We start from the raw sequence: 11473 nt of genomic DNA on the forward strand, positions 1-11473 counted from the left end.
TCACACAACCTGGAGAAGTTCAGTGGGGTTTCAGGGGACTCCTATAGAGCTTATAGGCGCTCCTATAGTGCCCACAGGGGCCCTATTGGGTCTGAGGGGGTTCCTGTAGTGCCTGGGAGAGCCCAGTGGGGTCTCTGAGGGCTCCTATAGAGCCTACAAGGGCTCCTATAGTAACTGCAGGAGACCTATACAGTTGTAGGGTTCTCCTATAGGACCTATGGGGGCTTTTATTGTAACGAGGAGCTCTGTAGGGCCTCAGGGGGCTCCTATAGAGCCTAGGGGGGCTCCTATAGCCCCATAGGAATTTTATGGGGTCTCTGGTGGCTCCTATAGCACAAATGGGAGCCCTATAGGGTCGGGGGGCTCCTATAGCACCTGGGGGTGCTGCCCCGGAGCCCACCCCCTAGGATCCCCTATAATTACCCCATAGCGGCCCCGCAGCCCACCCCATAGCATCCCCTATAGAATCCCCTACAGCGGACACGGGGGCTCGGCCACCTCCTCTTTATTGGGGTCTGGGGGTCAGGGGGCGCAGGGGCGGGCCTCTCGTTAGCGGCGTTAATGAGGGGGCAATAAATAACGACGGGGGGCGGAGCCTGCACGGAGGGGTGGAGCCTCCTGGCCACGCCCAGCAGCTGGTGGGTGGAGCCGGCGGGCAGCAGGCCAATCGGAGCCCGGTGGGCGTGTCCAGCCGGCGGTGGGCGTGGCCAGAGGTGAGTGGGCGGAGCCTGAGGCCCCAGCAGCAGCGGCGGCTCTGGCCAGCGGGGGGCGTGTCCGAAGGAGGGTGGGCGCGGCCTCGGGGCGGTGGGCGTGGCCGGCAGGTTGTGGGCGTGGCCTCGGGGCGGGGGGCATGGCCGGCGGGCGGGGGGCGGGATCACTTGACGCGGATCTCGGCGTACTCGGGGGGCTCCTCGGGGGAGCCCCGGCCCGGTTTGGGGGGGGGCGGCTCCGGGGGGGCTCCCGGCCCCTCCCGCGCCCCCAGCGCCCACCGGCCCACGGCCCCCCGCAGCCACCGGGCCTGGGGACACGGGGACGGCACCGTCACCCCCCGGTGTCCCCCCCGTGTCCCCCAACCCACCCCCCAAATTCCCCTCCTCCCCCACCCCAGTACCTGCTGGGGGCGCAGGTCGAGGTCGGGGTCGCCCCCGGGCACGGGCGGGGGCTGCACCGGGGTCACCTCGGGGCTTCCCGCCCCCTTCCTGCGGGGTCAAAGGTCAGGGGTCATGCCCTGACCCCCGTGTCACCCCACGTCCCCTGGCCTCCCTCCCCTGAAACCACCCGGAGGGGGCGTGGCCTATCGGAGGGGCGTGTCTTAGGAGGGTGGGGCCTGCCAGGGTGGTGGCCAAAGCCATGGGCGTGGCCCTGAATGGGCGTGGCCCTGAATGGGCGTATTCCTAAATGGGGGTGACCCTAATGGGCGTGTCCCCATAATGGGCATTTTCCCAATGGGTGTGTCCCTAAATGGGTGTGTCCCTAATGGGCGTGTCCCTAAATGGGCGTGTCCCCAATGGGTACCCCCCATGGGCATGTCCCCAAACGGGCGTGTCCCCCCTCCCGTGGGCGTGTCCCCAAATGGGCATGTCCCCCTCCCATGGGCGTGTCCCCCCTCCCGTGGGCGTGCCCCCCGGGTGGGCGGGGCCTGCCCGGGGCGGGGCTCACTTGCGGCGGCTCTGGCTGAGGTAGCAGACGAGGGCGATGACGATGGCGAAGGCCACCACGGCTCCCACCGGCCCCACCTTGGCCCACACCAGCCCACCTGGGGGCACAGCAGGGTGAGGACCCCCCTGGGGGGGCAATCACCCCCCCCAGGGGGCAAGAAACCCCCTCAGGGGGCAATAAACACCCTCAGGAGGCAATAAACCACCCCCAGGGGTCAATAAACCACCCCCGAGGGGGCAATTAGTTCCCATCCCGTGGGGGTTATAGGATTTGGGACCCCGAAAATTCCCATAGGGCTCCATAGGGGTTAGGGGTAGAAGGCTGGGGGGGCAAATTAACCCCCCCAGGGGGCAAATCCCACCCTGGGGGCAATTCCTCCCCCCTTCCCATGGGGGTGACGGGGTGTAGGGGGGGTCCTATGGTCCCATTTAGGTGTCAGGGGACTTTGGGGGGGGTCCCAGTGACACTGGGGGGCTCCCACTGTCATTGGGGGGGGTCCCAGTGACATTGGGGGGGGTCCCGGTGACACTGTGGGGGGTCCCGGTGACATTGGGGGGGGTCCCTGTGACATTGGGGGGGTCCCGGCGGTGCTGACCGGGATGATGGAAGCGCAGCTGGCGGGCGGTGGTCCCGTGGGCGTTGCGGGCGGTGCAGAGCACGGCCAGGCGGGGTTCCAGAGCCCCCCGTAAGGTCAGGATGCCGGTGACGACCCCCCCGGGCCCCCCCCCGGTCCCCGGGCCCCCCCGGGGGGCGGCGGCGAAGTCTCGGTGCCCCTCGGCCACGGTGAGGTTGCGGGAGGGGAGCTCGAACAGCACGGCCGCCTCGGGCACCGCCGCCGCCGAGCAGACGCAGCGCACGCCATCGCCCCCCCCCGCCGTGCAGCGCGACTCCGGCAGCACCACAGGGGGGTCTGGGTTAGGGGGGGGGGAAAAATAGGGGAAATGGGGTGGCCCCAAAACAGGCACAGCACCCCCGAAGCTCTGCGGGGGGGGCCGGACACCAGGATCCCAGCCGGGACCTCCGGTGTCTGCCCGGAGACCCCAATACCCAACCCGGGACCCCCAATAACCAACCCAGGACCCCCAATAACCAACCCAGAGATCCCAATCCCCCCCCACAGACCCTAATACCCAACCCAGAGACCCCCATCTCCAGCCCAGAGACCCCAAATCTCCCTCCCAACCCTCTGAATCCCCCAACCCCTGACCCCAATACCCCCCCAAACCTCCCTAACCCCCCCAACCACCCCAAATCCCCCCACCCCTGACCCCAAACCCCCCCAATCCTCCCCCAATTCCCCCCAATCCCCCCCAAACCTCCCCCAACCCCCCCAATCCTCCCCCAATTCCCCCCAACCCCCCCAATCCTCCCCCAACTCCCCCCAAACCCCCCCAAGCCCCCCAACCCCCCCCCAAACCCACACTCGACGGTGATGTTGAAGGCGGTGGCGCGCTGCCCGTGCTGGTTCTCGGCCAGGCACAGGTACTCGCCCGCGTCCTCGGGCCGCGCGGCCGCCAGCTCCAGCGTCACCCACGCCTCGTACACGGCCACCGCCAGCGCCCGCCGGCCCCGCAGCACCGTCAGGATGGGCGCCGGGTCGCTGTCGGCCCCGCACGTCACCGTCACCGGCTCCCCGGCCACCACCCACAGCGTCCCGTTCACCACCGGCGCCCGCGGGGCGTCTGCGGGGACGGGACGGGGACGGGGACACGGGATGTGTGGTGCCCCGGCGTGTCGCCACGTCCCCGTAAGGAACCCGGCTGCCCCCTCCCCACATCCCCAGTGTCCCCCCATGACCCCAGTGTCCCCATAAGGAACCCAGCTGTCCCCTCCCCAAATCCCCAGTGTCCCCCCATGTCCCCAGTGTACCCATAAAGAACCCGGCTGCCCCCTCCCCACATCCCCAATGTTGTCCCCATGTCCCCAAATCCACCCCATGGGTCCCAATGTCCCCATAAGGAACCCAGCTGCCCCCTCCCCAAATCCCCAGCGTCCCCCCATGTCACAATGCCACCCCATGGCTCCCAGTGTCCCATAACAAACCCAGCTGCCCCCTCCCTCTGTCCACAGTGTCCCCCCCATGTCCCCAGTGTCCCCCCCCCCATGCACCCACTGTCCCTTTATATCCTCAATGTCCCCATAAGGAACCCAGTTGCCCCCCCCCCACACCCCATACACCCCCCCAACACCCCCCATACCCCTCCCCAGCCCCCTCCCCACCCCCATACACCCCCATACCCCTCCCCACCCCCCCCCCACCCCCCCAAATCCCCCTCCCACCCCCTCCCACCCCCCCGTGCTCACAGGCGACGCGCAGCAGCAGGGTGCGGTTGTGTCGGCCGTGGCGGTTCTCGGCCACGCAGCTGTAGGCGCCGGCGTGCGCGGGGGCGACGCGGGGCAGGAGGAGGCGCAGGGCGGGGGCCGCCGGCTCCTCGCGCAGCACCGCGGCCCCCCGGAACCAGGACAGCAGCGGCAGCGGCCGCCCCTCGGCCTCGCAGCCCAGCTCCACCCGCGCCCCCTCCACCACCTCCGACGGGCCCCACAGGCCCACCACCTGCGGCTCGTCTGGGTTGGGGGGACGGGGGGTTAGGGGGGAAGGGGACCCAAGGGACACAAGGGACCCCAGGGACCCCATAATGCCCCAGGGACCCCACAGCACACAGGGACCCAAGGGACACCGGGGACACAAGGGACCCCAATGACCCCATCATGCCCCAGGGACCCAGGGGACTCAGTAATGTCCCAGAGACCCCAGGGACCTGGCACCCAAGGGACCCCACAGACCCCAAGGGACCTGGCACTCAAAGGACCACTGGGACCCAAGGGACCCAAAGGACCCAGCACCACCCAAGGTCCCCCAGGACCACCCCAGGACCCCAACAGCACCCAAGGGCCCCAGAACCATCACAGGTCAACCAGCACCACCCCAGGGCACCCAGCATCACCCAGGGGGCACCCAACACCACCCCAGGGCCCCCCAGGACCACCCCCCTACTGCCCCCACCCCACCCCATCACCCACCTCCAGCAGCACCCCACGGCTGCCCTCCCCCCTCCACACCCCAAACCCCAGCCCCCCAGCACCCACGGGTGCCCCCCCAGCCCCACTCACACTGCACGTCCAGGGCCACGCTGGCCTCGAAGGCCAGCGAGGTGTTGGCGAAGGCCACGCTGCAGCCCAGGCGCCGGCCGCCGTCCTCGCGGCGGGGGCGGAAGCGGAGGAGGCCCAGGAGGTTTCGGGCCCCCCCCGCGTCCTCCCTCACCTCGCCCCCCACCGCCCCCTCCAGCCCCTCGGCCCCCTCCCAGCCCAGCAGCGGGGGCAGCTCGGGGCAGTTGTCGGGGACGCGGCAGCGCAGCTCCACCTCGGCGCCCGCCACCACCTCGGGGGGCACCTCCAGCACCGGGCGGGCTGGGGGGGGGAAAAAAGGGGAGAGAGACCCCCGTGGGTGGGGAGGGGGGGTCAGAAGGGGCTGGGGGCACACAGGGCTGCTGCTGGAGGGGTCTGGAACCAGCCCCGAGCCCCCTCCCCATCATTTTCCCCAACCCCAAGCCCCCTCCCAACTTTTTCCCAGCCCCGAGCCCCCTCCCCATCCCTGGCCCCCTCCCCAAGCCCCCTCCCCACAATTTTCCCAGCCCCGAGCCCCCTTCTCACCATTTTCCTGGCCCAAAGCCCCCTCCCCTCCATTTCCCCAGCCCCAAGCCCCCTCCCCACCATCTCCCTGTCCCCAAACCCCCTCCCCACCCCCTGAACTCCCCCCAAACCCCCTCCCCACCCCCTGAACGCCCCCCAACGCCCCCCCCAACTCACCCAGCACCTCCAGCGTGGTGTGCTCGGAGAAGCTGTACTGGTTGTACCCCCCCAGGTCCCCTCGGAAGTAATACTTGCCGGCCAGCTCGGGGCTGAGGCGCCAGAGCCGCAGGGAGCAGTCGCGGAGCCCCGGGTCCCCCAAAAGCTCGGCGCGCCCCGCGAAGCTCTCGTGGACGGCGGCGGGGCGCGAGCGGGCCACCACGGGGGGGTAGCTTTTGGGGTAGGGGCTGCCGAAGTACCAGAGGCCGTGCACGGCGGCGGGGCGCAGCTCCTCGGGGTACTCGAAGCGGCACGGCAGCACCACGCACGTCCCCTCCAGCCCCGCCACCGCCGGCGGCATCCAGGCGGCCCACGAGCCCCCCCGCGTCCCTAAAAAAGGGTGGGGGGTCTCCGAGCGTCCTCTGGGGACGGTAATGGGGTCCCCGGGGTCCACTGGGGGTGCTAATGGGGTCCCAAGTGTCCCCTGGGGCTGGTATCGGGGTCCCCAGGGGACACTTGGGCTGCTAAAGGGGTCCCCAAGTGTCCCTTGGGATGGGTAATGGGGTCCCCAGGGTCCCCTAGGACCACTAATAGGGTCCCCAATGCCCCCTGGGGCTGCTAAGGGGGTCCCCAATGTCCCCTGGAACCATTTATAGGGTCCCCAATGTCCCCTTCCACCCTCTAACAGTGTCCCCGGTGTCCCTGGGTCCATTTACGGGGTCCTCAGTGTCCCCTCGGCCTTCTAAGGGGGTCCCAAACGTCCCCCGGGGTCCCCAGGGTTCAGTATCGGGGTTCCCCCCCCCAAAAAAAAAAGAAAGTCCCCATACCTGGGGGCAGCAGCAGCAGCAGCAGCAGGGCCACCGGCAGGGACGCGACCCCAGTGGGCGCCATGGGGGGGGCTGGGGGGGACACAGGGTGACCCCCACGTCCCCAACGTCCCCCCCAAGTCCCACAGTGTCCCCATTGTGTCCCCCCCCCACCGCTCTCTGTCCCCTCATCGTCCCCCCGCTGTCCCCCATTGTCCCTTGTTGTCCCCAGCCCCCATTGTCCTCTCCTGGCCCCATTGTCCCCATTGTCCCCAGCGGTCCCAGGCGGCGCTGGGGCGGGTGACAGCGCCAGGCACGGCCCCCCCCCGTGTCCCTGTGCCCCCCCAGTGTCCCCCCTTGTCCCCCCGTGTCCCCCCCATGCCCCCTCATCCCCCCACGTCCCCTCCTCGGGGTCCCCCCACGCTGCCCCACGCGAATTCCTGACGTGCCACCAGTGTCACCCCCACGGCCCAAGGGACAAAGGGACCTCTGTGTCCCCCCCGTGTCCCCCCCGTGTCCCCTCTGTGCCCCCCCAGGTCCCCAGGGTGCCCCCGCACCGGGGCCGGGTCCCCAGGGCTCAATGGGGACCTGCGTGTCCCCAGGGGGTGGCAGGGGGTCCCTTGGGGACATGGGGAGGGGGGGTGGCAATTTGTGGACCTGGTGGCGGTTTTTGGGGTGTGGGGGGGTCACAGGACGCCCCCTTGGGGACATTGGGGACTTGTGGGGGGGGTGGCACGGCGCATCCTTGGCTCGGGGCCACCCGGGGAGCCTGGTGGTGCCACCGGCGCCACAAGGGGACATTTGTCCCCAAGCTGATGTCACCCCCAAGGGGGGGGGGGCGCTAGAGGGGGGGGGGGGAGGAAAAAGGGAGGGGGGGCAGCCACCTGGGTGCCCAGGACCAGGGCATCGGGGGGCTCGCTGCCACCCCCAGGGGACAGGACCCACCCAGGACCCCCCTCTGCTTGTCCCCAAGCTCCCCCTTGTCCCCAATACCCCCAGATATCCACCCCCACCCCCCCGATTGTCCCCAACTCCCCCCCGCTGTCCCTGACAGCACCCGAAGGGACCCCATAGGGGCACTGGGGACCCCCAAAGCCCCCCCCAGGCCTCCCCCCCGGGCTCTTACCGCTGTGCTGTGGCTGTCCCGGGGGACACCGGTGGCCGGGAGGGGACCCAGGCGGCCGGGTGGCGGCTGTGAGGCCGGGGGGGGGCCGGTGGCGGCCGATATATAGGGGTGGGAGGGGGGCCGGGGGGGGGGGCAGGGCCACCCCACGCCTGGGGCCCGCCCGGGGCTGTGTCACCCTGTCACCCCGTCACCTCCCCCCCCCGGCAGCGGCCTCGGGTGCTGGGGGGGCTCCGTCAGCCCTTTTGTGCCCCACTGGGGGCAACTGGGAGCACTGGGGGCAACTGGGAGCTGGCAACCGGGGTCCTCCCCGTGCATTTTTACCCCCCCAGGGCCTTTTAAACTCTCCCTGGGTCCTCTTTATCCCCCCTAGGGGCTTTTTTTTTTTTTTTTTTTTTTAACCCCCTAGGGCCCTTTTTACCCCCCCAGGAGCATTTTTACTTCCCCCAAGGCTCTTTTTACCCCCTCAGGGCTCTTTTTAGCCCCCCTCTGGGCAATTTTATCCACCCAGGGCCCTTTTTACCCCTCAGGGCCCTTTTAACCCCTCCAAGATTCTTTTTAACCCCTTCTGGGCCCTTTTTACCCACATAGCGGCCTTTTAATGCCCCCAAGTGCCTTTTTACCTGCCTCAGGGCCCTTTTTACCCCACCAGGTGCCTTTTTTACCCCCCAAAAAGCCTTCCTACTCCTACAGAGACCTTTTTGTCGCCCTAAGGGGCTGTTTAGCCTCCCCTCAGTACCCTTTTACCCTCCTAAGGGCTTTTTTACCCCCTCAGGCTCGGTTTTAACCCCCTCAGGGCCCTTTTTACCCCCCCACGAGCCTCTTAAGCCCCCCCCAGTGTGTCTTTTTACTCCCAACTGCCGTTTTACTCCTCCGAAATGCCTTTTTACCCCCCAAAAGGCCTTTTTACCCCCCTGATGGTCCTTTTTACCCCTCCCAAGTACTTTTTACCCCCTCCAAGTGCTTTTTTACCCCCCCCAACACTTTTTTACCCCCCTTGGGGCATTTCCCTCCCTCCCTTCATCTCCCCTCAGGGCAGCTCGGGCCAAACCACTGCGGAATTGGGGGTGTTTAGGACCCCCCTCACACACACAGCGCCCCCAAGCCCCCTCTTATCCCCCGTAATTAACGCTGAGGGGTTAATTGAGTATTTGAAGCGTGGGAAAGGGGTCTTCCAACGCCGGAGAAGGGGAAGAGAGGGATTTGTTGCTCGTTATTCTCTCCCCATCTCCCCCCCCGCCGCCGGTTTGGTAGCTCCCACCTGGCCCGCGTCACGTGGGCACCTGCCCGAGGCGGGGCCGCGCGGGCACCTGGACCGTACCACCGCGGTGCTGCCGGGGGGGGTCGAGCTGTGCGGGAAGGGTCTCGCCGTCAGCTTCTCCCCCACCCCGCCCAGCAATGGACCCTCCGGGGGCTTTAGGACCCCTCCATATCGTGATCGTGGGGGTGTCCTCTTATCGATTCCGGCTGGGAACCGCGTACGGGTCGTGACTCCCCCCCCCGTGTCGCGACATGGCCCGGCCCGGCCGCACCTGGCGGCACCATCGCCCCCGGGCCCGCCGCCATCATGGCCGCCGCCGCCGCCCTCCCGGTGCTGCTGGCGCTGCTGGGCGCCGCCTGGCTGCCCGGTGGGCTGGGGGGGCAATTGTGGGGCTGGGGGGACAATTGAGGGGGCAATTGTGGGGCTGGGGGGGCAATTATGGGCCTGGGAGGGGTCCTGGGGGGGCAGTTGTGGGGCTTGGGGGGGCCTGAGGGGGCAATTGTGGGGCTGGGGGGGCAATTGAGGGGGCAATTATGGGGCTGGGAGGGGTCCTGGGGGGGCAGTTGTGGGGCTTGGGGGGGCCTGAGGGGGCAATTGTGGGGCTGGGGGGGCAATTGAGGGGGCAATTATGGGGCTGGGAGGGGTCTGGGGGGGCAATTGTAGGTTTGGGGGGAGGCCTGAGGGGGCAATTATGGGGCTGGGGGGGCAATTGAGGGGGCAATTATGGGGCTGGGAGGGGTCCTGGGGGGGCAGTTGTGGGGCTGGGGGGGCAAATAAGGAACTGGGAGGGGCCCCGAGGGGGCAATTGAGGGGCTGGGGGGCAATTGATGGGGCATTTGAAGGGCTGAGGGGGGTAGTTATGGGGCTGGGGGGGCCCTAAGGGGGTAAATGAGGGGCCTGGGGGGCAATTATGGAGCTGGGCTGGGTCCTGAGGGGGCAGTTGTGCATCTGGAGGGGCAATTGAGGTGCTGGGGGGGGTCCCGAGGGGGCAGTTGGAGATCGCTTGAGGCTACATTTGATCATTTAGGGACTAGTAAAAGCGTTAGAGGGGGGCGTAATGGGATGGGGGGGGTGCTGGGCACCCTCGGCACCCCCCCTAAAAATAAATTTAACACCCCAAAAATAAATACACCCCCCTAAAAATAAATTTAAGCCCCCCAACTATAAATTTACCCCCCCAAAAATAAATTTACCCCCCAAATATAAATTTATTCCCCGAAAAATAAACTTAACCCCTCCAAAAATAAACCTAACCCCCCCCAAATAATTTTGCCCCCCCCTTTTGCCCCCCCCAGGCCCGGCGGCGGGCATGCAGGTGTGGGTGTCGAACCCCAACACGGTGGCTCTGCTGTTCCAGCCCGTGGTGCTGCGCTGCAGCTACCAGAGCACGGCCAGCGCCCCCCCCATCGTCACCTGGAAGTACAAATCCTTCTGCGGCTCCCCCTCGGCTTTTTCGGCGGGGGGGGGCGGTGGCTCCTCGGCCGCCCCCTCCTCCCAGGACTGGGATTCGGCCAGCGCCTGCCCCGACGCCTCCCGCACCGTCCGCATCGTGGCCACCAAGCAGGGCAACGCCGTCACCCTCGGGGACTTCTACCAGGGCCGCAGCGTCACCATCACTGACGGTGGGGGGGGGGGGCTTTTTTTATTGGGGGGGCACCGGGGGGGCTTTATTTGGGGGTTGGGGGGCACCAGGGGGATTTTAGGGGGGGTTGTGGGGACCTGAGGGGTGATATGGGGTTGTTCTGAGGCTGTAAGGTGGTTCTGGGGGGGCTTCAGGAACGTGGGGGGGCTTTTTTTTCAGTGGGGGGGCACCGGGGGGGCTTTATTTGGGGGTTGGGGGGCACCAGGGGGATTTTAGGGGGGGTTGTGGGGACCTGAGGGGTGATATGGGGTTGTTCTGAGGCTGTAAGGTGGTTCTGGGGGGGCTTCAGGAACGTGGGGGGGCTTTTTTTTCAGTGGGGGGGCACCGGGGGGGCTTTATTTGGGGGTTGGGGGGCACCAGGGGGATTTTAGGGGGGGTTGTGGGGACCTGAGGGGTGATACGGGGTTGGAAACCCCCACCCCAAAAAGAGTTCTGGGGGGGCTTTGGGCACGTGGAGGGGCCCCTGGGTGTCCTGGGGGGGGTCAGAGGCACCCAAGGGTGGCGGGGGGGGTGACCTGGGTGCCCCCCCCCCCGTTACAGGAGCGGAGCTGAGCCTGGGCCCGGCGGCGTGGGGGGACAGCGGGGTCTACATCTGCACCGTCACCTCTGCACAGGACCTGGAGGGCAACAACGAGGCCGTGGCCGAACTGGTGGTGCTGGGTGAGGAACTGGGGGGGACTGGGAGAAATTGGGAGGCACTGGGAGCGCTGGGAGGGACTGGGAGCACTGGGAGGGACTGGGAACGGTGGGAAAAGGAGCGCTGGGGCGCGCTGGGTGGCACTGGGAGCACTGGGAAGGGGACGCGGGGGGGTGGATTGGGGTGGGTTTAGGGCACTGGGGGGGGTGCGTGGGGCCCCCCTGGATGCCTGGGTCCTTTTTGGGGTGGGGAGGGGTCTGCAGTGACCCCCCCTCATGTCCCTTGTGCCCCGCAGCCTCCCTCCCGGAGCCCCCCCTGCCGGGCATCCAGCCAGGTAACGGGGACCCAGGCTTCCGGGGACCCCCTTTTTTTTTTTTTTTAGGGGGGAGGATTTGGGGGGCACCGGGGGGGGTCTCAGGATATCGGGGACCCCCCCGTGACCCCCCCCCTCCCCCCCCCAGACTGGCTCTTCGTGGTGCTGGTGCTGCTGGGGGCGGCGCTGGTGGCGCTGGTGCTGGGGCTGTGCTGGTGCCAGTGCTGCCCCCACACCTGCTGCTGC

The 11473-nt window shown here is 67.9% G+C and overlaps 2 protein-coding genes across 2 annotated transcripts; one reads left to right on the forward strand and one right to left on the reverse strand.

Moving 5' to 3' along the window:
* Nucleotides 1–869: 869 nt before the first annotated feature.
* On the reverse strand, nt 870–7470 carry MAG (myelin associated glycoprotein). The gene is made up of 10 exons (XM_082785634.1): nt 7378–7470; nt 6273–6344; nt 5467–5835; nt 4771–5067; nt 3964–4224; nt 3081–3341; nt 2255–2569; nt 1660–1756; nt 1112–1199; nt 870–1018 (listed from the first exon to the last, which is right to left on the reverse strand). Exons 2-10 carry the CDS (start codon nt 6334–6336, stop codon nt 875–877), a joined length of 1896 nt encoding a protein of 631 aa, XP_082641760.1. The 5' UTR covers nt 6337–6344; nt 7378–7470; the 3' UTR covers nt 870–874.
* A 1132-nt stretch (nt 7471–8602) lies between these two features.
* LOC309891262 (lipolysis-stimulated lipoprotein receptor-like) lies at nt 8603–11470 on the forward strand (the record flags this gene model as incomplete). The annotated part of the gene is made up of 5 exons (XM_082785633.1): nt 8603–9002; nt 9931–10257; nt 10818–10937; nt 11210–11248; nt 11376–11470. Coding segments are annotated over exons 1-5 (642 nt in total), but the record flags the coding sequence as incomplete, so codon positions are not given.
* Between the last annotated feature and the right edge of the window lie 3 nt (nt 11471–11473).

The sequence above is a fragment of the Aythya marila genome (assembly GCF_965140915.1).
Source record: "Aythya marila genome assembly, contig: HAP1_HAP1_SCAFFOLD_77, whole genome shotgun sequence".
NCBI lineage: Eukaryota > Metazoa > Chordata > Aves > Anseriformes > Anatidae > Aythya > Aythya marila.